The sequence below is a fragment of the Betta splendens genome, chromosome 14 (assembly GCF_900634795.4).
Source record: "Betta splendens chromosome 14, fBetSpl5.4, whole genome shotgun sequence".
In the NCBI taxonomy this organism is placed as follows: domain Eukaryota; kingdom Metazoa; phylum Chordata; class Actinopteri; order Anabantiformes; family Osphronemidae; genus Betta; species Betta splendens.
Window position 1 is genome coordinate 5,527,869 of NC_040894.2, and position 26,868 is coordinate 5,554,736.

The window sequence follows — 26,868 nt, forward strand, 5'->3', positions numbered from 1 at the left end:
ACACACTTCTTTGATCTTTCCATTTAGAACAATTGCCAGTCTAGACTATGAGACGTTCTCTGAGTACTTCTTTCGAATCCACGTTCGAGATAGTGGTCAGCCGCCTAGAAGCGCCGACAGCCCAGCGGAGGTGCTTATAAGGGTGAGTAAGTGCTGTATGAATATGAATCAGCAGCTGCTGCCTAATGATTTATCCTTGACTCACTTATATTCTGCTTTGTCTCAGGTGATCAACATCAATGACTCGCCTCCGAAGTTTTCTCAGGACACCTATGAGACAGTCCTGCTCCTGCCAACCTTCGTGGGGGTTGAGGTCCTTCAGGTTGAGGCCTTTGACCCGGACATGTCGGCCGACCTCGCCCTGGACCCCGACAAATCCATCGCCTCGCAGCTAGTTTACTCCCTGCTGGACAGCAGCGTGGAGCTCTTCTCTGTGGACCGCTACACTGGGGTGGTGACTGTCATCAATCAGAACCTGGACAAAGACCGTTATCGCTTAAACGTTAAGGTAGGAGGAAATGTCGCAATAATAGAAAGCATTACTGGATACACATCAAAGGTTTCGTTGAGATTTGTTCAAATGAGTAGTTTTGATCTTCCTGCTGCTCTGGAAGGTGTGGGATGGACGTTTCTCCAGCACAGCGTGGGTCACGGTGCTCGTCCGCGAGGCCGTGGACAGCGGCCTGCTCTTCACCTCGCCGGTCTACTCCGCCTCCATCCCAGAGAACGTAGCCAATGTCACTTTGGTGAGCGTGGTCAGCACAGTGGGCCACCGGCTCAACGAGCCGCTCAAGTACGCTCTCCTGAACCCCGGCGGGCGCTTCGCCATCCGGCCGACGTGTGGAGTGGTGCTCACCACCGGCGTGCCTTTTGACCGCGAGGAGAAGGAGCGCTACGACGTGGTGGTGGAGGTCAGCAGAGAGGATGAGATACTCAGGGTGGCCAGGGTGATCGTACAAGTGCAGGTGGGCATGCTTAAAATATCAAAGATGTTTGTGAGATAAAAAAATAATGACGCTGTAAAACGGGATATACAGTATATGGAGTCAGATGGTTTACCTGCCTTTACTTTTATGTCAATAACAATATTTAATGACGCTGTTGCCCCCGTTTTAGCACCTGGAGTAACAGAAAGTCCCCTTTTTACGGTCCGTCTGTCCGTAGGTGGAGGATGTGAATGACAATGCTCCCGCGTTCGTGGACCTCCCCTACTACGCCGCAGTGCAGGTGGAGGCAGAGCCGGGATCCACTGTTTTCAGGGTCTCGGCCGTTGACAAAGATCACGGCCTGAATGGAGAGTTGACGTACAGCCTAAAGGAGCAGCACAGGAGCTTCCAGGTGAGATCTGGAGGAATCTTCATTTTCACTGGATCCATGTGTTCGTTCCCTCTCAGGCTTCAGTTCAGACAGTATTTACGCTCCTTGTAGGTGAATCCTGTTACAGGGGAGCTGACCTTGAAGAGAGCCTTCGGGGTGGACCTGTCTAATGCCGAGTACAAAGTGGTGATTGTGGCCACTGATGGTGGCTTCCCCCCTCTGTCCAGCGAGGTGGAGCTGCCCATTACTGTGGTAAACAAGGCCATGCCCGTGTTCGACAAGCCCTTCTACGGCGTCACCGTGAGGGAAGACGTGCCCGTCTCCACCTCGGTGCTCTCCATCAACGCGACCAGTCCCGAGGGCCAGAGCATCATTTTCACCGTGGCCGATGGAGACCTCTCATTCCAGTTCGACATCGGCTTCGACACGGGGGTGATCAGCGTGGTTTACCCGTTAGACTACGAGACCACGCAGTACTACAGGCTGACGGTGAGGGCCACGGACACGCTGAGCGGGGCCAAGTCGGAGGTGGACGTGGACATCGTGGTTCTGGACGTGAACGATAACCCGCCGCTGTTTGTGAACGCCTCGTACTCGGCCGTGCTCCCCGAGAACTCCATGATCGGAACGACCGTCTTACAGGTGCGAACGCCTCCCCAGCGTCGCGTCTAAATATCATATAGTGGGGTTTTTTCTTGGTTCCCAGTGCAAATGTTCTGACCTTTTACTTCTGTTGCTGCACATGTTTGCACAAGACAGTTCTGACACCGCATTATTGAAAGCACAGATCCTTTTTCTGACTTAACTGTAGCCATAACATCCCTTTTTCATTTGAATCCAACTCGGCTGCGTTGGTTTTAAATCAAAATCCGGACAAACAAATCAGACTTTATCTCCAGTAATGCATGAGACAACACACAGTGTACCATTGCTCTCCCAGGTGTTTGCCCAGGACCAGGACTCGGGGAGGAATGCGGCAGTGAGCTACCAGATCCTATCTGACATCAACAACAGCAGCGACTACTTCCACATCGACAGTAAGAGCGGGCTGGTATTCACGGCACGCCTGCTCGACTACGAGCTCATCCAGCGCTACAACTTCATTGTGAGGGCGACGGACAGTGGAGACCCTGCCCTCGGCGCTGATGTCAGCGTCAACGTGATTGTTACTGACACAAACGACAACCCGCCTAATTTCAGCCAGGCGCTGTACGAGGCCTATGTCAGTGAGCTGGCTCCCAGAGGACACTTCGTGACTTGTGTTCAGGCATCCGACGCCGACATCTGCGATGCTCATAGACTGAGGTGGGAAAAATAATCTTATTGTTTTGAAATGTTATCCTGAAAATGTTTAAAATATAAATCAAATCTGAGAACAGGAAAGTATGATCTCTTATTGCAAGTGGCTTGTGAGCAGCTTGTAACTGTCCAACATAATCATGGTGTTGTTTTTTTATTGTCCTCAGGTACAGTATTCTCTCGGGAAACGAGCGGATGACTTTCATGATGGAGCCGGACACGGGGGTGCTGAGCCTGTCTAACAAGAGGAGACAAGGCATGAAACTCTCATACCAGCTCAACGTATCCGTGTCCGACGGCGTCTTCACCAACACCGCTCAGGTAACACGACTTCTTAACACGTGCAACGCGCTTCAGTCGTCTCGCGTGCTCTCCTTTAACCTTTGCAGCGTTCGGAACGCAGCCCGGCTGAGTGATTTTTTTTTCGCACTTCAAATTTATTACAAACATTCACAGCTGCCTGGTTTTTATTGCGCTGCGGTTGGAGGTTAATGTGTGTTCGCGTCATATCAAATTTATGATGAGGAGAAGGTGCCAACTGGAAAAAATCCTCACATCTGTCTCCTAGTGGTAATTACAGGTGGGACATGTGGGATTTAATATCACATCTCTGATAGCTCACATAACATTTTGCCCATTGTCACCCATTTTTTTGGTCTCTCCTTGTCTGCTGACGTGAAATACACACAACACACCTCTGTTGTCGCTTTTCACAGCCACAAGTGTTGCAGCTGCTCTGTGCCATCACTCGCCCCTGTTATAAACCTGATGCTCTAACGTTTGGCCTGCACAGCGTGTTGATGAGCTCGTCTGCCAGCGATGATTATTCTGACGGCTCCAACAAAAGGCCAACAGATTATGAGAATAATAATTATGACACGTGACTCGCAGGTGATTGTGTTCGTGCTGGGGGCAAACCTGTACAGCCCGGTGTTCAGCCAGAGGTTCTACCTGGCTGAGGTGCCAGAGAACGCCCCTCCAGGGTCAAAGGTCACCCAGGTAACTCTAGTCGCTAATTTAGTCTAAATTACAGGATTTCTTGTTAAAAAATCAAACCGATAATAAATTCTTACCTCCAGGTTCGAGCTACAGATGAGGACTCCGGGTTATTTGGACAGATCACCTATTCCTTCGTCAATGACCTGGGGAAAAGCCACTTTGCCATCGATGCAGACGGAGTCATATCCACTCTTCAGAAATTAGACAGAGAGAACCCTGTTAACAAGGACGTAGTGCTGACGGTTATGGCCCTGGATGGCGGCGGTAATAATAGTCACCATCCAGACTAAGCATTGAAAGATACAAATCTAAATATCTCTTAATCTGTTACGTTACATTTGCAGGCCGGGCGTCATTTTGCACGGTGCGAGTGGTTCTGGAGGATGAGAACGACAACGCCCCTCGGTTCAGAGCCGTGGAGTATCGCATGAGCATCAAAGCAAACGTTGCCAAAGGTTCTCTGGTCACGCAGATCCAGGCCACCGACCCTGATGCTGGGTCCAATGGAAGGATCATCTACTCCCTTTACAGCGAGGCGCGTCTGTCGCTGGTCGATGTGCTGGAGGTCAGTGCATGTTTTTATCTTCAAATACAGTATATTAGGCCTGATGTGAGTCAAAGCTAAGTGCTTTATCACTTGGCCTCTACTGCCAATAGGATAGAATGACACAGTGATTGTTTGCTGCTGACAAGGTGGAGCCAGACAGTGGTTGGATGATGACTAAAAGCACGGTGGACCACCTCCAAGGGACCATGCTGTCCTTCTTTGTCAAAGCCTCGGACTGCGGCTCTCCAGCCAAACACTCTCTGGTGTCAGCTTTCATCCATGTGGTCCCTCCAGAGGCGTTCGTCCCCTCCTTCAGCCAGCCTCAGTACTCCTTCACCATCCCCGAGGACACGGCAGTGGGCACCGCCCTGGGCTCCGTGTACATGGGCTCTGGACAGATGGGCTTCTTCACTGCAATCGGAGGCGAGACGGTCGACAGCAACCAGGGAGGGACCTTCCTGGTGGACAGAGAGACGGGTCTGATCCGTCTGGTGAAACCGCTGGACTACGAGCAGGTCAGCACCTTCCGCTTCAAGGTTGCAGCGACAACTCGGCGAGACCTGATTGAGTCGATGTCCACCGTGGACCTGGAGGTTAAGGTCGGTGATGCCGTTAACAACGCTTTACACCAAACCTTCAAGCTGAACATGTGAAGACTTGTGATTTTGCAGATCCTGGACGTGAACGACAACAGGCCGGTGTTCGAGACCAACACCTACGTGGCAACAGTGATGGAGGGGATGCCGGTGGGGACCAGAGTGGTCCAGGTGCGAGCCCTTGATCCAGACTGGGGAGCCAACGGGCAGGTGTGTGACCGCCGAGTCCCGGTGGGAGTTCAGCTTAGAGAGTGGCAGATGCTTCGACGGCTCCGTCTCGTTGCAGGTCGCCTACAGCCTCGGGCCCATGCTCACCTACAACCTGGACTTAACAAAGGACGCTCGCTCCTTCAGTGGCCCCGTCACCACCGCCTCAGTCTTCGCCATCGACAGCAAAACAGGCTGGGTCACCACACTGAGTCCGATGGACCACGAGGCCTGCTCCAGCTACAGCTTTGAGGTGGTGGCCTCAGATCTGGGGGAGCTGCAGGCTCTGTCCTCCACCGCGGTGGTGACCATCACTGTGTCGGACGTCAACGACAACCCGCCGCGGTTCGAGAGGGAGCTCTATCGGGGCGCGGTAAAGGAGAGCGACCCGCTCGGCGAGGTGGTGGCCGTTCTGAAAACCAAAGACCAGGATGGAACGGATCAGAACCGCCTGGTCAGCTTTTACATCACCGGTGAGAACATTGCATCTCAGAACCATTATACTGCATCTATCTAATGGTTTTCTTCTTCAGTCTTCTGCCTGTGACCTAACGAACGCAGAGTTCAGTAACATTCCCGCTGACGGTGTAGTGTCACCTCCTACGATGGAGCATTCTCTGCTCTAATATCTTTACCTCCTTACATAAAATTCCTGATGTGCATTGCTTTAGAAAATTAGTTTTCAGCATCTAACCTTGTGCAGCCCAAACCCTTCCCTCTTTATTTATGTCACTGCACTACCTCGCAGGGAAACGCAAGAGAAACTCCAACTAGAACATTTTCTTCTTCTATGAGATTCATGGTGATGTCTCTTCAGCCAAAGCCAACTCACATAACACAGCCTGGTAATGGCTACGGATGACATATGTCTGCCTTGTGTTCTGGCATTTAAAATACTTATTGGCCTAATGGAAGCACAGTAACGAAGGGTTTTTTTTTGGTCGGTTTGATACATGGTGCTGTTTACTGATTGCACAGAAAGGCTACTTTAATTCTTTGAGGGTCTAGATGGAGAGAGGGCTCATGTTCATTCATCGCGTGATTCCGCACAACTTTCTGTTTGTCCGTCACCAACATGCCAGCAATCTGGCTTCCTGTGATTTCCAGGGGGAAACCCGCGGGGCGTGTTTGGCCTGGCTCTCGTGCAGGGGGAGTGGAAGGTCTACGTGAGCGGCCTGCTGGACCGCGAGCAGCAGGACTGGTATCTGCTCAACATCACGGCCAGCGACGGCCTGTACGTCGCTCGCACCGCGGTGGAGGTCACCGTCATGGACGCCAACGACAACAGCCCCATCTGCAACCAGGTCAGGAATGAAATGAAATGAAAATCAAAACAAACACAGATTCCAGGTAACACACTTAAACAATTAATGAAAATAATTTAGACATTTAGTCCGATAATAACACAGTCTAGTCTCATACAGTAGGACAGATTTTCTGAGGAACAAGTCAAGGTCAGAATGTCCACACTCTGATCTTTTACTTAAGGGCAGGTTTTAGAGTTAGCTCAAACGATGGCTGCACGGAATAATGTTAAAATTTCCATATTTATGACTTGGTAAGAAGTCTGGCGCCGTTTGATTAAAGTAGTGATTCATGGTTTGTACTGAGGTACAAATGTCATGTTAATTGAATCTGCATCTCAGCTGTGCTTCCGTATAATAACATAGTGCTTTAAGTAACACTTATTACCTGGAGCGAGCTCTTAAAAGTATGCAATGACAAAATAAATGAAGACGTATCTTGTGATTAGCTGTCTAGTAGTACTGTACAACTACGCTGCTACTCCAGTGAGTACGAGCAGTAATATGTCAGGTTGCGGAGGACACAGTGGGAGCAGTCAGCTGTAGAAATGGTAAAATACTAACAGTAATTCACGGAGCAGTAATGCTGCTACTAGCACTTCCAGCGTCAGCCGTAGTATTAGTCAGAGTGGAAGCAGGCTCGCAAGCGCTGGTGATTGTGAAGGTGATTTGCATTAGATGCAATGAGAATGAATATGAATGAATACAGCTAAGGGGCGCTAGTTCTTAAGCACATCCAGCCAAACAAAGGTGCAGTCTTAAATGTGTTGACTGAGCAAACGCTGCAGCACGAGGGACGAGGGGGGCACGTCGCCTCGTCCTTGGACGGCTTCCCACTGTGCAAGGCCATGAAGTTCATTCGTGGCAGTGACTTGCGGGAGTGGAGGCGAGTCAGGAAAGGACACTTAACTGTGTTACGCTTGTTCTATCAGCAGCGATAATGGATGTAGCGCCCGGCAGTTTAATGTGTTTTTTGACGTGCTGGACAAATGTGTTTTTTTTTCCACACAGTGTGGTTCTGCTGTGTGATGACATATGTGTGTGTGTGTGTGTGTGTGTGACAGGCAGTGTATAGCGCCTCTTTTCCTGAGGACATTTCCACTAACAAGGGCATTCTGACAGTGGGCGCCACCGATGCTGACTCAGGCACCAGCGCTGAGATCCAGTACTCGCTGTTTGGAATTGGGGTGGAGGATTTCTACATGGATGCAAACACCGGTACGCTGGATGCTTATCTCCATTTCTAAGCAGAACAGCCAAACATCCTTCAGCATCTTTTCCTACACCTCATACCACCTTCCCCTTTCTGTCCTTAGGCGAGCTTCGCACAGCTACAGTCATGGACCGGGAAATAGCAGCCAGCTACAAACTCATTGCTCAGGCGACTGATGGAGGAGGGCTGTTCTGCCGCTCTGACATTTCTCTGAAAGTGCTGGATGTGAATGACAATGCCCCCTCATTCTCCTCCTCTCATTACCTCGCGAGTGTGTATGAGAATGCTGCCCCCAAGGCTTTGATAACACGCCTGCAAGCCACAGACCCCGATGAAGGTAAGTTGATATGATACTACCTGTATGTTAGACATCCAGCACGTTAAATGAACCATATTTCATCAGCATTGCTAATATTCTCTCTCCTCCCGTCACATCCAGGGCTTAACCGCACTGTTGTGTATTCTCTGGCGAATTCAGCCAATGGATTCTTCTCCATCGATCCGGTGTCTGGGATGGTGATTCTGGAGAAATATCTGGACAGAGAGAGCAGAGACTCGTATCGGGTTCGAGTCCAGGCGACTGACCAGGCTGGACAACAAGGGGCACAGTCCTCGCAGGTACAGACTAAAGCCTTAGCTGTGTCAAATAACTCTCAGTGTGTAAATGGATTGAGAGGCTTTAGCAAGTAATTAAATCAAGACAGTATAATTAGCACTGCCACACAGTAATTAACATCCATTATTTGTAAAAACATAGGTCAATGTCATAACTAACTAAACCACAAGAATTTATAAACAGCACAACACCTTAAGTTAGAGATCAGTCAGTCATGGACTCATGAATCTGGTGATGTGCTATTCATATTTCTGACCATACACATATTTAAAAAGCACATGAATAAATACATGATGTTTACTGTAGAGATCAGATAAAGACCCTACAGATTTTAATTAAGATAAATTGTCATCAAATTGTGCAGTTAGTGGGAGCCGGTCTGTCTCGCACTCAGGACGTGACCCACAGAAACTAACCACAGGCGGTTGTGAAGCGTTAGCGCAGATAAATGCTTGTGTGGTTGCTTGTATTTGTACTGTAATTGTACTAACAGCAGTGATTTCTGCAATGTTTTTTGTAGGAACAATGATATGATGGCAGTAAAACTCCTATTTTTCCTTCAGGTTGATTTGACCATTTTGGTTCTGGACGTGAACGACAACGCTCCAGTCTTCCAGAAGAGAGACTACACGGTCACGGTCCCTGAGGACGTCGCCGTCGGCACCGAGGTGATGCGCGTGCTGGCCACCAGCGCCGACATCGGGCCCAACGCTGAGGTCACCTACACGATCCGGTCGGGAAACGAGCTCGGACGGTTCGCCATAGACAGAAACCTGGGTGAGGTCCCAGGTCGTGGTCTGGTTCTTTCACAGCTCAGCGTGTGATCAAAACTACATTTAATTACACGTGTCTGTTTTAGGCACCATTACTGTGGCTGATGATTTGGACTTTGAGGTGTGCAAGGACTACTACCTCACCATTGAGGCATGGGACAGCGGCAACCCTCCCCTCAGCACCGCTACCATGGTAACCATTGAGCTGATGGACGTCAACGACAATGCTCCGGCCTTCAGTCAGGACATCTACAACGTCCTGATCAGCGAAGACGCGCCCGTCGGGCAGACGATCACACGGGTGAGCCGCGTTGTTGTTCCTCCTGTGGTCTTTATGGATTTATACTTTTACTTTACTCTAGTTTATAATTCTCTGCGTGTTCTGTAGGTGCTGGCAGAGGACCTGGACAGCCAGGTTAATGGGCGAATCACCTACTCTATCCTGAAAGGTGACCGAAGCAACCACTTCTGGATTGACCCTGTAACAGGACTGCTCAAAGTCAATAAGCGGCTGGACAGAGAACTAGTAAGGATGCATCTCTATAGTACAATATCTTAGAGACAATCAATAGTAATTTTATGGTTCCTGAGCACAGCCAAAACAGAAAATACCATGTTTGCTCAAGGTCAGTGCCCAGTGAAGTCTCATATTATGCAAGCATACCGTGCCTGATACATACCGATGCTGTGGGGCTCTGACTTCATTGTGCTCCATCCAGGTTTCCAGATACTCCCTGTCAGTGCAGGCGTTTGACAGTGGCTCCCCTGCCATGTCCTCCACTGTCACCATCAACATAGACGTCTCGGATGTTAACGACAACCCTCCTGCCTTCAATCCTCCCAACGCCACTGCTGTCATACAGGTAAGTGTGTGTGTGTGTGTGTGTGTGTGTGTGTGTGTGTGTGTGTGTGTGTGTGTGTGTGTGTGTGTGTGTGAGTGTGTGTGTGTGTGTGTGTGTGGCCTTTGTGCTGGCGTCATCTTAAAGCCTCCCTCTGTTCTTCCAGCTTAATCAAGCCGCTGGCACCCCCCTGCTGACGCTGTCAGTCGGTGATAAAGACTCTCCTAAAAACGGGCCTCCCTTTGACTTTCGCATTGTGTCAGGCAACGAGGGGAGTTTCTTCTCGCTGGACCAGAGTGGCACCCTGTACTCCAGCCGCGTGCTGGGCCCTGAAGCTCCCAGAGAATTCACCATTGAAATACAGGCTAGTAAACCAGGATTTAACGTTTTTCACCCAGACTTTGTCAGCATGGCCATAGTGCAATGTGGTTTTGACCTTTTAGGCAAGTGACTCTGGTAAACCGAGTCTCACCTCTTCCTCCTGGGTCTTCCTGAGGGTCATTGGGAACAGCCAGTACAAGCCGGCCGTGTCCCCTTTGGAGATCTTCATTGTCATGCTAACGGATACCTTCCAAGGCGGCCTGGTGGGTCGGATCTACGCGACGGACCGCGATCCCAGTGACGTCCTGTCTTTCACCCAGAGGCCTCAGGCCAAAAGCATGTTCACTATCAACAGACAAGATGGCAGCATTACAGCTGTGCCCGGCCTGGAACCTGGCAGGTAAACTTCACACCAGCAGAGCCAAGGGTATTGTGGGAAAAATGAACCTCGCAAACTCGTATTCTCGTCCTCCTCCAGGTATCAGATGAACGCCACGGTGAGCGACGGGCGCTTCGCCGTGATTGCCGACGTGTCCGTCCAAGTCGAGCAGGTGACAGATTTGCTGCTGCGCAGTGCGCTGACCTTGCGTTTCAGCTCCCTGTCACCAGAGGACCTGCTCGGCCGCTACCTGAACCAGATTAAGCTCACGCTACGTGGACTCGCTGGCTGGAAATGGTCACCAGGGCAGCAGGATCCGCTCCACATCCTCTGCATACAGCCGGTGAGGGGGACGCATAGCGTGGACTTGCTCCTGGCCATGGAACGGCCAGAGGCGGCGGGCGGCGGGCGGATGGGCGGCTTCTACTCCCAGCAGGAGCTGTCGGCGAGGCTGGAGGAGGCGGCCGCACGGGGCCAGGTTCGAGGGCTCCTGGTCGGGGCGGTGGTGGTGAGCAGCGTGTGCTCCGGGGAGCTGGACTGCGGGGACAGGGTGTGTGAAAAGACACTTGTGACGGAGGGAGACTCACCGGTGACCTACAGCACGGAGAGGGTCAGCTTGGTGTCGCCAAAGTTCAGCTATAGTGAGACCTGCACCTGCGGTGAGCGCCAAACCCATGTTCTCCTTCTAACATATGTCTGAATGAATGCAGAATACAGTTTTAAATGTAAAGGGTATCTTCACAGAAAAACAGGTGATATACTGCGTAGTATGTAGTACTTAGATATTCATCAAGACGCTCCTCTCTGCACAGGAGGCGCATGCCCCACCCCTGTGGAGCTCTGTGAAGGACAGTCCTGCCCAGCAGACATGCAGTGTGTCCGCTCCGGTCCTACAGCGCCCTCTGTCTGCCAGTGTCAGCGTGAGAAACTAGACGAGTGCGCAGGTACAGCCGGATCCTGATGCTAAATGCAGACGTACTTAGAGTTAGAGTAGATAACCCCGTTACGAGGAAGGGATTATTTATTATTTATTTCATCTTTCTATTATTCGGTTAAAGCCTTGCCCTTTTAACTCAGATCCTGTGTTTCGATGTTTTGCGCATGTGAAGGACAAACCTCTCTGAGCTTCTCCGGGAACAGCTACATCAAATACAGGGTGACGGAGAGCGGGCAGAGCGGAGAGATGAGGCTCGGCCTGAGGATCAGAACTCTCCAGAGAAGAGGAGTCATCATGTTTACGCGCGTTAACCCCTGCACCATGCTCAAAGTAAACCTGCCATGTCTTAATGCTACAATGCACTACTGCAGGTTGTTGTTTTAGATCTAATAATATATTTTTTTCTTTGTAAAGATTGAAGGGGGTAGACTCTGGTTCCAGTTGGACTGTGACAACACCCTAGGCATTATGGGTATCTCTGGCAGGCCAATAAATGACGGCCTCTGGCACGCTGTTGCCTTGGAGCTGACAAGGAACTATACGCTCCTGTCGCTGGATGACAGCTATGTGGAACGTCGGCGGGCGGCTCGCGCACCCGTCCGCCTCTGGCCTCTGGCCCCGGATTCCTCCTTTTTCTTCGGGGCCCAGGTGAGGCCTCCGAGCAGCCACGGTACGAGGCCCAGCCCGGGGCCGGGGAGAAACCAGGCGGTGCAGAGATTCGGGGACCGAGCTAGGGGCCCGCCGAGGGCTCAGGACGGCTTCCAGGGGTGCCTGGGCTCGCTGATGCTGAACGGCGACGAGTTGCCGCTGCAAAATAAAAGGAGCCGCTCGGCCGAGATCGCCGGGCTCAACGAGGTCAAGTTGGGCTGCGTGCTCTATCCAGACCCATGTGTCAGTCAGCCCTGCCTCAACGGAGCCATCTGCAGCAGCCTGCCCTTGGGAGGTCGGTGTAGATAATAGTGCAAATGTGTGCGGCCGGTACTCACCTTGGCGTTTGAATAAATAACAGAAATATTTCACACACTCTTTCGCGCAGGCTTCATGTGCAGTTGCAGCTCTGGCTTCACCGGGGGGCGCTGTGAAGTTGAACTGACATCCTGCATGCCGAACCCCTGCCAGAACGGAGGGGACTGCAGGCCTGTAGGCAGCGCATTCCTCTGTGGATGTCCTCCAGGACTCGGGGGACTTATGTAAGATGAAATAGCCTGCAATAACACACACACACACACACACACACACACACACACACACACACACACACACACACACACACACAATCCCGCACCTTAACTCCATAATCACTGACAGTAAAACATTCATAGATGGTGTTAACAATGGCGTTTCAACAGTATATACACAATTATAGCAATGATTTCCAGTTTTTCAAATCTGCAGCTATCCTCTTGTGCATTTAAACATGATCACAGGATTAGGATTCAGGAGCAGCCCACCACTCCTCTGCATTGTTATAGTTTAGTGACATAAATGAGTGTTTCTAATCTAATTGGGTGTAGTGTAATTTCAGTTTAAAAGCCTATAATCATTCGCCTGCTGCCTTAATTACGCCTCAGTAATTGCCTTTGAAACAACCCCTCTGCTTGTGAGCTTGTTCTGCAGAGCCACCGCTAGACGGCGCCTGTCCCTCGAAGGAGAAGCACAAATGCTGCTTTTACATTGAGAAAAAAAGGTCATGCAGTTGTATTAAGCTGAATAATTAAGAACATCAAAATAATAGGTTGTTTTCAGTCTGAATACTGTGCAAATCTTTATCAAGAATTAAAAGAAAAGTATCTGTTTATTTACTAAACTATAGCCTGCCACAGGCAAGCAGCTGTGGGTGTAGCAAAAGCATTGGTCACAGAAATTACAAAGATGCTGCTTTATTTTAAATATGCCATTTAGTTAAGCATTTCAAAGTAAAATATAAAATTTGAAGCAGATAGAAGAAAGTTCTGAAGTATAAAATCTCCACTTTCTCAGTGAAAGTACACCTCAGACTCCAATGAGCAGACGTGCTCCGTCCTCCTACATCACACCAGCTTTTTAGCACTAGTTTGAAGAAGAAAGAAAGAAAGGGGTTACACATATTCTCTCTCTCCCCTACACAGCAGGGTGCCATGTTTAAAATGGCTAAGTACTGTGAGACGAGCATGTATGTGTCTGCTGCGTGTGTTTGTATTCAGGCATATTTCATTCAGTTGGAGCCAGAGCAGCTCGAGCCTCTCAACTATTTATTTTCTTGCTCGCGTTCTAACTCGCTGTCGAGCTTTCATCCCCTACTCTCCCCTCGTCTCTGATAGCGCCGGCTCCCGCGCATAGCAATGCTTCTCTCTGTGCCTCTGCAGATGTAACGAGGATGTGAATGAATGTGACCAGGACGACTGTGGAAACGGAGCGTGCGTTAACACGTTCGGGTCGTTCTACTGTAACTGCTCCGACGGGTACGAGGGTCAGTTCTGTGACGACGAGACGCCGGCCGATGCTGGCGATGACGCGCAGGTAACGGGGAAAACACCAACCCACGCCCCACAACAGCACCGCTGGCGTCACTCACTCCTGTTTGTGCATTCAGCTTGCTCCTAATTAGACCTGGCGTACTCAGGGAAGCCGCTGCGAATTTTGAGTGCGCGTCGTGCTCCCGCAAGCTTTATTCAATAGCGCGGTATCTTTGTCTCCACGGCAGATGAATGGAAGTATGGTAATGGCTGCATCGCAGTTTCCATTTGAAGTTCTTACGCTCTTGACTTTTGGCATGCGTCATCCACCTTGTATCGAGACTCAATTAACGTTGTGCATTATGAGACGGAAGGCGCCTCCATTATTCCCTAGAATACTGCAATTAGCAGAAAAGTAAGCATAGATAAGAAAACCCATTTAGCCGCTTTCACAACAAGTGAATATGTTGGTCTATTAAACGAGAATCTGAGGAATTTCAACATCAGAAATGTGCTAGAAGTGATACAATGTTTTAATTTCACATTAATGAAACATCATCATCATCATCATTGCATGAGAAAGAAAAGTGTACTAACACCAAGAGATGCAGAGCTTTTCTTTTTCCTGACGCTTCTCTTGTGTCGAGCAGGCGGAGCCCCTGTCTTACATCGGACCAGGAGAAATAATCGGCATCGGAGTCCTTGCCTTTGTCATCCTCCTCCTCCTCGTGCTCTTCATCGCGTTTAGGAAAAAGATCAAATTCAGGAAGGACTCCGATCTGGGCCCGGGGACTCAGGCCGTGATGGGCATCTCCGCTATCTCCACTGAAACCAGCTACATGCTACACAAGACTCGCACCGTGGCCGATGGGATTGAGTTCAAAGCCGTGCGCGTGTCCGGCTCGCCGGGGACCACCAGCACCTACGGGGAGGTGGGGGGCGGCGCCGGGGGTCCCCCCCAGGTCATGGTGCGTCCCACGGCTCACTCTCCTCTGCCGGGAGGACTCAGCAACCAGGCGGTGAGGAGCGAGGATGGGGACAAGAGCACCTCCAGCGAGGTCAGCCAGGTACGAACACTGAGTGACTGAACGCGCTAAATCCTGATCCTGTCACAGTTTGAGCTGCAAACAGCGTCACTGTCTTACAGGATCGGGAACATTTTTATTTGTTTGAAATAAATAAAGATAAGCTTTTCGTGGTCGAAAGTAATATTAAAGAGACTTCTTAAGTTATAGACAATAAATTAGACACTCCCAGACTTTAATAAACTAAACAATGGACCTTGTGCCATAGTTTTAAGGAGATATTACCCAAACAGAAAAACACAGTATTTGTCTTTGACTGTTTTCAGCCAGTAACTACAGCATCATGTTCTCTATAATGAAAGAACTTATTACTCAGTGCAGCAGTGTGTTTATAATTAGTTTTACACAACAATAAAGCTTAATGGGTGGAGGCCTTATATTAATGTTGGCAGCCCAAATAAGTCGTTATGCTCGTATTGTTTGTTGTATTTGTAAACAAAAAATAATTCAATATATTTCTCTTTGCAGTTAAGCAGCTTCCTCTCAGAAATGTCCAGTGCTCGAGGTGTGGCCAACAGGAGGGGCATCGCCGTGTGCAGCGTGGCACCAAATCTGCCCTCAGCCGTGGCCTGCCGCGCAAAGCTCAGCCCGGCCCACAAGGTGTCCTGGGAAGGTGAGGAGAGGAGGGAGGAAGGACCGGAGATGCTGAGAGATGAGAGAGAGGAGGAGTGGGGCCAGAGAGCGTTTGAGCTGGAGAGAACACAGAGGGAGAACAGTCCACAGGGTAAGACAGGAAGACACACACACGAACACACACACGCACGCACGCACACAGACACACACAGGCCGTGATGTCAGTGTGTGTGTTACACCGACCCATCAACTCAACTAACGCAGTGATCCATGTTTTTGATCACACATCAAGGAAAATTGGCCAAAATAAGGAGCGGTTGAACAGTGATTACCTTTACTTATTTACCTCCTCAGAGCAAGTTATTTTTTGTGGCACTGCCACAATCACCAATTATGTCCATCAAGATAGCGCTCACATCTTCTGTGCACTGCTGTTTGAATGGTCAGGGTAATCAGCCGGAACTGATGTCCTATGTTCCTGTCCTACTTTCTCTCAAAGAAAGAAATCACAGAAGCTGAAGCTCCTCTTGAAGAAATTCAACTTTTCTGCCAAGTTCTGTAGGTTTTTTTTACTAGTCAAGATTTTATCTCTGTTGCACCTCGCATTTGAACTACATTTAGAAACAAACGTTAAAAAAAGATTTTCTTTTTTTAAAAAATAAGGCATTTTTTTCTGTAGGTATATTATTCATCAGGTTCTAATCAGAAGTTTAGGCAAGAGAACCCGACAGAAGGAGAACGTGAGAGGCTTTAGAACAAGCTGGAGAAAACAACATGGAGCACAGGCAGCTCCGCACTGATACGCAGTATATACCAGGAATGACGGACAGGTGAGCAGGTGCAGGGCAGGTGAACAGTGGGATTCAACAATGACAGAGCGGTTTGAGGCCGGCAGAGAAAGAAAATGAATTTTAAATTGAACTGTCAATGAGAGTGAAGTTCTTTTGTCTTCCATCAGTGAAATAACTACGTGGCTAAGTGCTAAGGTGGACATCACATATTTAAACCTGTTGTTTGAATAATACCGGCTATGATGGGGACTTCCTTCCTCTTAATTATTGATTTCATCCTGTGGGAACGGAAAATAGGTTATTTTATTTATTTTTTTGCTCGCTTGCTGAGTTTATGCACAAACAAGAACAGCACGGACCCATAGGGCTCACAGCTGCATCATGGGCCATTAATTACAGTGGGATAATAGTAATGAAGAGCCTGATCATATTGTTAATGTCGCCAGCATAAACTGCCAGTTTAATGAATCTATGGGAAACTGTTTAGTTATTTATTTACAACACAGTATCATCAACAAGTGGATTAATGAATATTGCAATAGATGGTCAGAAGTCAATAAGTGAGACACTAACGAGTAACATTATTAGTTGTTTTTCTGTGAATACCTGCTGCTTCATTAATAAATGAAATGTCATGAAAAATTAAATGATGATGATGATGATGATGATGAACTGAAAGATAAAAATAAAAAGGTAAAAGAGTCCAAAAATGTAGAATGTTAACGCTTTAACTGATTTTTATCACTGAATAACACAGCAGATCCAAAAACACTTCTTGGCTGTGTTTTTTTCAATTTCTTACAATTGGAGAAGTGTAGGGATTTAAAGAGCGTGTGGCCCGATGAGGATGTGATTTGGCAGCGTGTTAGTGGTGGGTTTAGGGCAGGGGTCAGGCCCGTAGCCTCAGGCGTGGCTGCCAGTGTTCACACACACGGTGTAATACTCGGTGGCAACAAGAGAAAGGAAAATATGTTAAAAAAACATCTTTCTAAAGTTATTATGTTGAGACGTGTAAACAATGCAACCTGGGTTTAGCTCCACGTACTGTACTGTAGCATGGTGGTAGGTACAGTAGGCTCAGCCATCCTGACCCTCGAGGGCACTTTAAGCTACGAGGTCCGACGGCTCCCTTCACTAAGAAAATCAGATTTGAATAGATGTGTCAACAAGGGTGTCAAGTCGTGTATTCATTTATGCGAAGCAAGCTGCCATCACAAAGCCTCCCACACTAGAACATCTTCATACATATTTCACAACAGCCATTTACTAATAAGAGCCTATAAAACATGTCGTTAAATTCACAATTATTTCCCAAAGACCGAAATAAGCAGCTGCATATGCATCTATTGTACATATTACTTTTTAGCAAGCATTTAATGAGATGAAGGCAAACAAACTGTGAATGATCACATTAATACTAATGGTCAGACGGGACATTAAAGCTGCCATTTCTCATTTTCCAGCAGTTTTATGATGAAGTATCATTTTTGGAGCCTATTCCTCCTGTCACCGTTTTCACCACTGAAGCGAAACCAGACATTGTATGGCTGCGAGGTTAAAGGACATGGAGACGCGTACCTTTTCTTGGCTTAACACAGTCTTGAAGCCATTCGTAACAACATAGCCCTTCATCTGAAGTCATTTCAAACAAAAGTACCCGTTCCGCCCTCCTGGCTGTTATTGTTGAAAATCGCTCCGAATTGGCACCGAGTGATTTCATTCGATTCGACTCTTGAAATGGCGCTGTCTGGGATCACACTGGCCCGTGAGCATCTGTTTATTTCAGGTGTCGCCTCTACAGACTCGCAGGTCAAGGCTCGCTGGAGACCCTAAGCCCACCGGCTCACTCCAAGTAAAACTGCATCGGACTCGTTGGTGCACAACCAAATGTCACGATTGTGAATGGGAATCAGAGCTTTGATCACTGAAGTGCGAGTTGCCTAATCAACGAGACTTAGCAACACTTATAACGTGATTAGCTGCATTTCCTGCCTCGCGTTTCACATCTGCTGCACCCTGCGTCACTGGAACTAGCAAACTCGGGTGTCTCCACCCTCTGCGCCTTCTCCAGCTGGTGCAGAGACGAGCAGAGCACGAGCTGCAGCGGATGCACAGGGATTTGTAAAAAAAAACGCTCTGCCCCAAAGCAGCTGGGCATTCTTTGAAGAAGGACCCAGTTTAATTTGTACATACAACCTAAAGCTTGTCATTAGGTAGGAATAGTTGCTATGTACAGTACAGTGGGTGACCTATTTAAGCTCTGGCCTATCACTGCCAGCAGGATTAAATGTGAATGAACGAGCGTTGGCATCTTTACAAAGCGGTTCAGATTTCAGTCAGGTCTATTTTTAGAAATCTCTCCGTAAAGTTTCACTGGAAACACTTGTGAACATTTATTCACCCACTTTACCACAAATGTGTAAGTGTAAAATGTGTGTGTTTGTGAATCAGAGATGCCGGAGATGGTGGACGAGGTGGAGTGTCTCTCAGACTCCACGTCGGAGGAGCAGTCCCTCAGTTCCTACACCTCCGAGTCCTTTGATGACAACGGTAAGGCGACAAATTAAGCATTTTAATATTTGCTTTTTTCTTTCAGTGAAAGCGTTTCTTTCATGTGGATGTTGAATTCTATTTAAGAAACACAAGCAACGAGTGTATGTGCAGCTGCTACAGTAAGAGTTCTCTGGGTGTAAGAACAAGGAAGGTGTGTCAAATGCATCAAAGGTTAATGCAGTGGGAGAAAAAAGTCCTTCTTTCTCACTTTTCTTTGAATGTATGAGGCACCTTTTCTCCAGTAAGTCAATACCATTGATCTTTCTCTGGAAAACAAAGGGCAGAAGGCGAACACCTTAATGAACATGTGTGTGCACGCGTGCGTAGGTCTGTGTTCCTCAGATAAGGATCCCATGAAGATGCTCCGCTGTGTAATTAGCAACGCTGAAATGATGTCTCTCTTATTTCCCTCCAGGAAAAACACACAAACAGCTCGGACGCACGCACACGCACACACACACACACACACACACACACACACACACACACACACACACACACACACACACACACACACACACACACACACACACACACTCTGCCCATGAACGCGCTGACGTGACTCTCCTCTCTCCCTTTCTGTCTAGCCTCCATAGTGACAGTCATACGTCTCGTCAATGACGCTGTTGATAATATTGAGAGTGAAGGTATGAAAGACTGTCTCCTGTTAACTCCCCTGACTCCCCTTCATCTGCCAACGTGTTTATTCAGTAGCTCCAACATATAATGTGAAAAGCTTTTGCTGCTCAGTCCTTCTTCTTATTCGGGAGTAAAAGAAAATCCTTAGGTTTTCAATACGTTGTCAGTTTCTGAAGCTGGATCTCTGTGTTTTTTTTCCTCCCTCTTTTGGTCTCTGTGTTGTTTGTCTCAGTCTTTCTTTGACTTCGGCTTTCTCTCTCCCTTTGTAGTGTCAACCATGGACAACGAACAGCGGCAGAACCGCTCTGGTGAGTGAGATGTAACGCAACTGAAAAACATCTTATTAACTTGCCTTCCCGTGGGCTTTATTTTCCCAGCTGTGATCCCAAAGCCCAACCTTTTGTGTTCTTTACATTATTTTCTCTCAATACTTTTATCATAGCCATACCCCATTCAGCCCATTACAGCCCATGCCTGTCCTTGCGACCCACACAGGATGTGAATGTGTCTCTCCCTGTTTCTAGTTACGTTTTCTCATCTGGCAAAAAATTCTAAACCAGAATCAGGCTTCTCATTGTTAAACATTTGTTTAAAAATACTTATAATAAATCTATACCAATCTATATAATAAAGCTATAATAGTTATCTATGCAAGGATGATTTATGAACAAATTCTTCTTAGTTTTAAGGTTTTTGAGTTTACTCAGGCCACATGGGTCTTTTCCTCACTCTGGTCTTCTCTGGAGTCTCAGTAGACTTTGGACAGAAGCCAAGAGGCACATGTGCAAAGAATAACAGTAGAAACAGCTTCAAGAGCTTCTAGAGGCCGACTGTTCAGTCTTAGCTGAACACGGGGCACACAACTTTGCCTAAACCCTTCTCCTGCACCACTGTATGAGACCTCCACGCTCTTATTAATTGCCACACAGTTACCAAGTCTGTTTGTTATCAGTCGCATGTAATTTACTAGCTTTACAAAGCAGTTCATTACTTACCCAGAGCAGGGCTGTTTATGGCTCGGCCCCTGGCAGCCTGCTGGAGCATAATAAGCTTTATTTCAGTGGGAATGAGAGGATGAATCAGTGTTGTCCAGTAGGTTGCCCCTAGAAAAACAAGTGGATTCATTATATTTATGTTAATACAAATATGTGAGCTTAAGAAACTGACTGACGAACAGGGCGCCACACGTAACTGTATGAACAGTGTGTTCTAATGAGAGAGGAACGTAATGGAAACACTCTTCAATTTCAGATATCATTATTGCTCTTCACATCATCATGCTGTGCGTGTACAGTTACAGTGTGTCGCTAGTGTAAAATGTTAATATTTTTGCCCGTGCGCCACCGGCGCCTTGCTAAATGTCTCTCCGCCAGCATCCTCTCCCATCGCCGAGTGTGTTTTCCTCCCGTGTTTGTAATTCACTGTGTTCAGCCGTATCCATGAGAAGAGAATTTCATCATCAAAGGTTTCCTGTCCCATGAGATATTTGTTTTGTTTTTCCATTTTACTGACAGCGAGTCGCCACCTGCAGAGCAAAGATGAGATTTGTGTAGAGTTCATCAAACAGTACATTATGGATTGTAAGAGCTTTAATTTATTCCCCTCCTATAACCTTTTAACAATAAGAATTATCAGATGGGAAAATATTTCCGCAGCATGGAATGCCATTAGAAAGCTCACATGTTTTGTGGTTTGCTGGCATGGCGGTGCAGTAGACATCCTTCTCCAAACACGTGTCACGCATTATATACCAGGAGCTGGCACTGCTAATGAAGTCTACTCGCCATCCCACACAGAGAGTGACCCCTCTGGCACCACGCACTTCATCAATATGATATTTTTTCACTCACAGCTCATTAACCTAACCATGAATTATGCAACCTGCATGCTGTAGTTTGTAGGAAGTAGTGGATTACTAAGGAGTTCCGTGTCAACCCATTTAACAGCATGCACTCAAATGTAAAATGGGGAATTTTTGGGTGACTTGTGTTGTTTGCGCATTAATAAGTACTGAATGAGAAACGGGGCCATTGTGCAGCATGAAGGAGATGCAACACGATACACAGTAATCCTCGCAGCGATGCAGTAAAAAAAAAACAAGGCAACAAGTCTCCTGAGACAGAGACCGACTGCCTGCATGCTCACACATGCACGTGGGCACGTGCTCGCATAGGAACACGTTTAATGATGATTAAAAGAAATAAAGGGCGGCGGTAATAAGCAGAGGGAAAACAGCCCACAGTGTGTACACAGGCAGTTCATTAATATAAAAAAGTGGCAGCGATATTTTGTTCTTAAGTGGAGGAGGTGGGAGTGACTTCCATTGATGTGGTTTTACAGGTTTATTAGTTAAGTGTGACCTTCTGAGGACAAATGAAGTGTGGACAGAAAAAAAAGCCCAGATGCAGGAAAGCTGTTTGTGAGACATATACACACTCGGCTGACACCTACATACTTCCAGTGATTTGGCGAAGCTAGTTTGTCCAGGGAATAAATCCTCAGGCTCCTAACACAATATATTAACTCTCTTAAGTAGTTCATCCTTCTACTTGTTGTTCCATTACCAACACACTATTTGTCATTGAAACTCTCCCAACCTGTTTATATAGATTTATTCCGTCTCACTGTCTTCGTCCTCCTCTTCTCTTTGCAGCGTTCCGCTGGGAGTCTTCTTGTCAGACGTCGAGCTGGTTGTCACCATCACATCTACGTGCACCTGAGGCGGGCTCCCATTATGACCTCAGGGACACGGAGCAGAACATCAGACGGGGCGGCAGCACGCGCTCCCTCCAGCTGGACTACAGAGTACTGGGCTCTAGCAGCGACAGGGCTCGAGAGCGGGCGCAGGAGACCACTGCAAAGAGGACTTTCCAGTGGGAGAGGAATCAGTCAGGCGAGTGGGTGAGGAAGAGGATCCTTGACAGGGAGGGAGCGATCGGCGAGGAGAAGAACACAAGGAACAGGAGCAGGGATGTGGGGGGGTGCCAGGACCGCCGAGGCCTTCAGGAGCTGCACAGCCAGGACAGCGACGAAGACAGCTCCTCGCCTGTTTACGAGGAATACCGGGAGTGCAGCCAGAACCCAGAACAAGCTGATGACGCAGAGGGCCTCTATGACACTCTACCGCCCACCCGGCGGGCCTACGAAGGCTATCCGTCCAGCCCCCCCGGCCTTAACCTTCACCCAGCCCAGCTCCTGCCCCCTCTCAGGGCGTGGGACCTGCAGCCAGGCGAGTGGAGGGGCTCGCAGGAGGACGGGGGAGGGCTCGGCTCCGGCACTCTGACAGGATCTGGGGACGAACTGGAGAGACTGCTGAACCTGGTGTCTCTGAGAGCCAGGAGAGCTACGCGGATAAACAGAGCCTCCACTGGGTCTGAACCCACAGCAGGCTGGGATGGATTTAAATAGGCACTGTAGTATGCTTAAAATGAAGAACTTTAATACTCTTTCTATATTAAAGAGAAGCAGTAACCCCCTCTGATTATTATTGAGATATATTATACTATGCGGTTGGTCCAACACCTAAAATAATTAAATGAATATATTACCATGTATATTTTAATTTCTCCACATCATTCTCCTGCTGTAGGCCAACACTGCTTCCCCACATCATTTATAAGATAGAGGAATACGAGCATCCTCTAGATGCCATCACATGTACATGAGAATCTCTGCTCATTTATTTTTTATAGAATCACTGAAACAGTGTTTATGACCATCAATATGAAAGAGCCTGTCTGTCTCTGTCTTACTGTAGATGATAATATTTTGTATGTGTGTTAGTATATTGTCGTTTGGGAACCCACACACACACACACACACACACACACACACACACACACACACACACACACACACACACACACACACACACACGCACACACAGCCCTCTTGGAAGCTCAGCTATGTAACGCTTCTCTTATTTTTACTGACACATGCTGGGGGTTGTTGTTTTGGAGAGAACTGTTCGCCCACGTCCCTGACACAGCCTCAGAGATGCTATTAAGATTGCCAGGCGTTAATACCAGGGGATCTTTAATCACCTAATTACTATTTATATATTTTTTTTACTTGCACCATTCATTTGTTTGTTTGCTCTTATTAAACACATGCACCAAGGGCACGAGGCTCATGTAAGTATGAGTAAAAACAGCACTTTAGGTAATGTTACATATTTATTATCTGAGCTCAACACCAACTTTGACCTGTCATTTCAACAAAGAAGGTTTGTAGCTGTATGCAGATTCAGCAACAATACAAATCCTAGTATTCCAGTGTACATTGTGTATGTTTGTATGTATGTATGTATGTATGTGTTAGCGGTTTAGCTGAGCTCCAGATAAAAACCTAGCCAATTTAAATGTGATATAAATATGTAATTTGCCTTCAGAGTTGATGCAGCCACTCTGCAGAACCAACGTGTTTACACACTGTCGCTTCGCTGATGACACAGCGTCAATAGTGGGTCCGTGTTCCCAGCTTCCTCACAACAAAGGGAATGTAAATGGATTTAAGCAGCGTGTTCGACAACCTCGAAACACCGGCAGAACAAACAGGTGGTGGTTAACTTGGGGTATTAGCGATTAACTTATTCATAATGACAGTTCAGGACTGTGGATTGGGAACGAGCCCGACCAGATGTCTACCGTCGGAATTTCACACTGTAATGGAAACAGCTGTGCGAGTCTGCCTCTGTCTCACACCAATCATAAATCCTCTGGTAAACATGACTCCTGGTGTATGGTTTGAAACGGTGTGGGGGGGGGTTCACGTGACAAAACACTCTCCTTGTGGCAAAGAGAATGAACACCCAAACAAGTGCATAGACTGAAGTTTGCTACGGACTTCTGAGAGTGAGTGTAGACACGACGAGGAGTAAATACAAATCATCCACATCACAGCCTGTGCTGTGCGTGCGTTTTAACGCAACTGCGCAAGGGCCTTTTATGAAAGACAGCACTTAAGACAGAAAGTGGAAGGCGCGTGGTTAGTAGATTTAAATGGAGCCCTGTGAATTCTAGCAAAAATTCCATTAAAGTTTTTTTTTTGTTTGAAAAGCCTTTTGTTAAGCGTCTGCAAACTCTTCTTGCTCCAACAAAAGTAAATGGACTGAACTGTTTGCAAGACGTTTTTTCAACGGGGGAGTATTATACTGATGGTACATACAGTATTGTACAGTAAATGAACTTCTTCTGAAAGTACGACTAAAGGGTGAAAAACACAGATACATGCATGTATCACAAATGTCTCAGAGGACGGTGTCCGTGTTTTTACCCCCATTCAGCTTCATTCATTGCACCGCTGAAGCACATTGCACCTCACACTCATGCAGGTCAGGCTAACACATGGACCAACATTCACACCTTTGGCTACTTTACAGCTTCCAAGCGACTCAGTCTGTACATCTGGGGACTGAGGCAGTTAAAGTCTGGCACCTGTGGGAAACTGGCACCAACGGAGAACACAAATTATCAGGGTGAATTTTTAAATTCCCATTATGTAGAAGCTCAACCCTAAATCCTAAATAAGAATGCAATTGAAGCAGCAGGTGAGACTTGAGCATATGTTGGACTGGGTGTGCGCTCGCAGGTGAGCTATATCTCAGCGTAGACTACATGAATACCCATAAATATTTAATCCTCTCACACCAGTCTTGTCACACCTCTTGTTTTGCCTGCCTTCCCAAATAAAATCTGGCAGATTGATTTAGTAGAGCTTAAAGTCATCCAATCCTCAGGAAATGCAAAGGCGTAAACATGTTTTTCTTTTTTTGTTTTTTTTTCAAGTGCATAATCTGCATGATCAGTCAGTCTTTTGAAATCATCTGAGATGATTCACAAAAAAGCGTCTTGTAATCACGGCATAGATTGCTTTGCCTGCATACAGTGTCAACAGTTGAACAGATTTCAGCCTAATCTTTCTGTTTACATCAGGAATCAGTCCTTTGCTACCTTGAATAGATCCGTCTTATTCCCCGGCTCTCCTTGTTCTCGTCCGAGTTTATTCCTATATGACCCACTGCTATGATCACATTCTGCAGGATGTGCAACTCTAAAAGCAGCGAATGTGCGATTGGGTGACACTTGTGTCTGCACAGGATTGTACATCTTCAGTAGCAGATGAGACCTGTAAACCGCGTGGCACAGCCTCAGCGCTGAATTTGATTAATACGACATGCACCTCTGCACATAATCCAAATTACAGTACAGCAACCTTTCAATTATTAAATGTTACAAGGTCTGCCAGCGGCTGGCAAGGTCACAGTTCCTATCACTCATGACGCATCCTCAGAAGTCGATCAGTTATTGATTGCTGATTGCTGATTGGTGAAGTCAGGTTGTGGCCAGTGTGCATCTCCACTATCTGCATTTGTTCACAGAGGAACCTTTGTGGGTTTTGATTATTTGCTTGTTGTCCCCTGTGGAGTTGACTCAAAAAACTTTCTCGCTTGTTATTGTCCAGCTCTCCACCAGGCTAACTTTCCCATGGCAACCAGACATTCCCCTGATTGGGTTTGTGTTTCATTTGCTCTGTCACACGCGGCGCATTCTGGCCAATTAAGGAGTGAGTCTATATTATATGTGTCTGTCTGTGAGTGCTGCTGCAAATGTGCATGATTTCTGTCTCTGTAGGTTTCTCAAGGTCCCCCACTCCTGAAATGCTGAATGTTTCTCTGTGATACACGAGGGTGACTGGGGTTGTGTGACACAAGAATAAACTTTTCCACCGCCAAACATTTAGTGTCCAGCAATTGTAGCTGTACAAAGAAGCAGCGATGGGCTTTAAAATTATTCATTAGAATTTCAAAAATCTGTCATTACGGCTTTTAAAATGACTTGTGGGCTATGATTTTAAAATAGTCATCAGCTGCGGCCATATTTTAATATTTATGGCAGAAATCATTTTGTCAGAGAAAGTGTTACATTTTTTGAACAGTGGGAATCATTTTTGAGAGAAACACTGCATTTATCTTTCATTGCATGCCAGTTTGTGTTAGTGCAATAGATGGAAAAAGCTCATGGTGAAATGTCGCCTGGCTTGTTCCAGTTCTAGTCTGTCCCTGCAGGAACGATGAACCACAAAAGGCTCAAACAGGTACAAGGCAGAACTCCAAGGAGGCGACTCTCTGTTTTTTAGCCCAGGTGAAAACTCACAGAAAAAGCAGAAAACTTCGATTTTAAACCTTCTGTTGCTGACGTCACGTCCTAAAATATAACGAGTTTGTTTTGCTCCGCGACGCGATCGCGACACTCGAATTTGTGTTTCTTCCATTACCCCTGCCTGCCTCAACACGGCAACAGAGAAAATTAGTTTTATCAATTAGCATAATATGCAAAAGATGTCTCAGGTGATAACAGCCAGACGCCTTTAAAGGATGCAGATGCGAGTCGACACGCCATCTGCACGCAGTCCTTCCCTGCATCAGCCATTCATTCAGGTTTTTT

General features: G+C 47.3%; 1 protein-coding gene and 1 long non-coding RNA gene across 5 annotated transcripts in view; one reads left to right on the forward strand and one right to left on the reverse strand.

Moving 5' to 3' along the window:
* Positions 1–26,159, forward strand: part of LOC114868933 (protocadherin Fat 3) — a 46,453-nt gene extending 20,294 nt beyond the window's left edge. For 2 of the 4 annotated variants that reach the window (XM_041073794.2, XM_029172597.3), the window contains 35 exons: positions 28–142; positions 227–508; positions 615–965; positions 1,165–1,338; positions 1,429–1,959; positions 2,258–2,622; positions 2,784–2,937; positions 3,508–3,615; positions 3,696–3,879; positions 3,960–4,180; positions 4,309–4,761; positions 4,834–4,968; positions 5,045–5,438; positions 6,073–6,269; positions 7,334–7,487; positions 7,586–7,819; positions 7,922–8,100; positions 8,662–8,875; positions 8,958–9,172; positions 9,260–9,397; positions 9,591–9,734; positions 9,877–10,074; positions 10,154–10,431; positions 10,510–11,069; positions 11,223–11,354; positions 11,520–11,677; positions 11,762–12,290; positions 12,384–12,537; positions 13,693–13,846; positions 14,433–14,849; positions 15,336–15,591; positions 18,683–18,781; positions 19,372–19,431; positions 19,693–19,731; positions 22,077–26,159. In XM_041073794.2, the coding sequence (XP_040929728.1) occupies positions 28–142; positions 227–508; positions 615–965; positions 1,165–1,338; positions 1,429–1,959; positions 2,258–2,622; positions 2,784–2,937; positions 3,508–3,615; positions 3,696–3,879; positions 3,960–4,180; positions 4,309–4,761; positions 4,834–4,968; positions 5,045–5,438; positions 6,073–6,269; positions 7,334–7,487; positions 7,586–7,819; positions 7,922–8,100; positions 8,662–8,875; positions 8,958–9,172; positions 9,260–9,397; positions 9,591–9,734; positions 9,877–10,074; positions 10,154–10,431; positions 10,510–11,069; positions 11,223–11,354; positions 11,520–11,677; positions 11,762–12,290; positions 12,384–12,537; positions 13,693–13,846; positions 14,433–14,849; positions 15,336–15,591; positions 18,683–18,781; positions 19,372–19,431; positions 19,693–19,731; positions 22,077–22,831 (8,731 nt within the window). In that variant the 3' untranslated portion in view covers positions 22,832–26,159. Of the gene's footprint in view, positions 1–27; positions 509–614; positions 966–1,164; positions 1,339–1,428; positions 1,960–2,257; positions 2,623–2,783; positions 2,938–3,507; positions 3,616–3,695; positions 3,880–3,959; positions 4,181–4,308; positions 4,762–4,833; positions 4,969–5,044; positions 5,439–6,072; positions 6,270–7,333; positions 7,488–7,585; positions 7,820–7,921; positions 8,101–8,661; positions 8,876–8,957; positions 9,173–9,259; positions 9,398–9,590; positions 9,735–9,876; positions 10,075–10,153; positions 10,432–10,509; positions 11,070–11,222; positions 11,355–11,519; positions 11,678–11,761; positions 12,291–12,383; positions 12,538–13,692; positions 13,847–14,432; positions 14,850–15,335; positions 15,592–18,682; positions 18,782–19,371; positions 19,432–19,692; positions 19,732–22,076 lie in introns of all 4 variants that reach the window. The other 2 variants (XM_055502049.1, XM_055502050.1) reach the window with 1 other exon arrangement.
* LOC114868937 (uncharacterized) lies at positions 337–22,150 on the reverse strand. The gene is made up of 10 exons (XR_008692454.1): positions 22,021–22,150; positions 20,419–20,526; positions 11,527–12,552; positions 11,189–11,373; positions 10,479–11,106; positions 10,183–10,376; positions 7,840–8,016; positions 3,952–6,259; positions 3,690–3,831; positions 337–475 (listed from the first exon to the last, which is right to left on the reverse strand). It is a non-coding gene; the product is annotated as an uncharacterized LOC114868937 (long non-coding RNA).
* Positions 26,160–26,868: the final 709 nt, after the last annotated feature.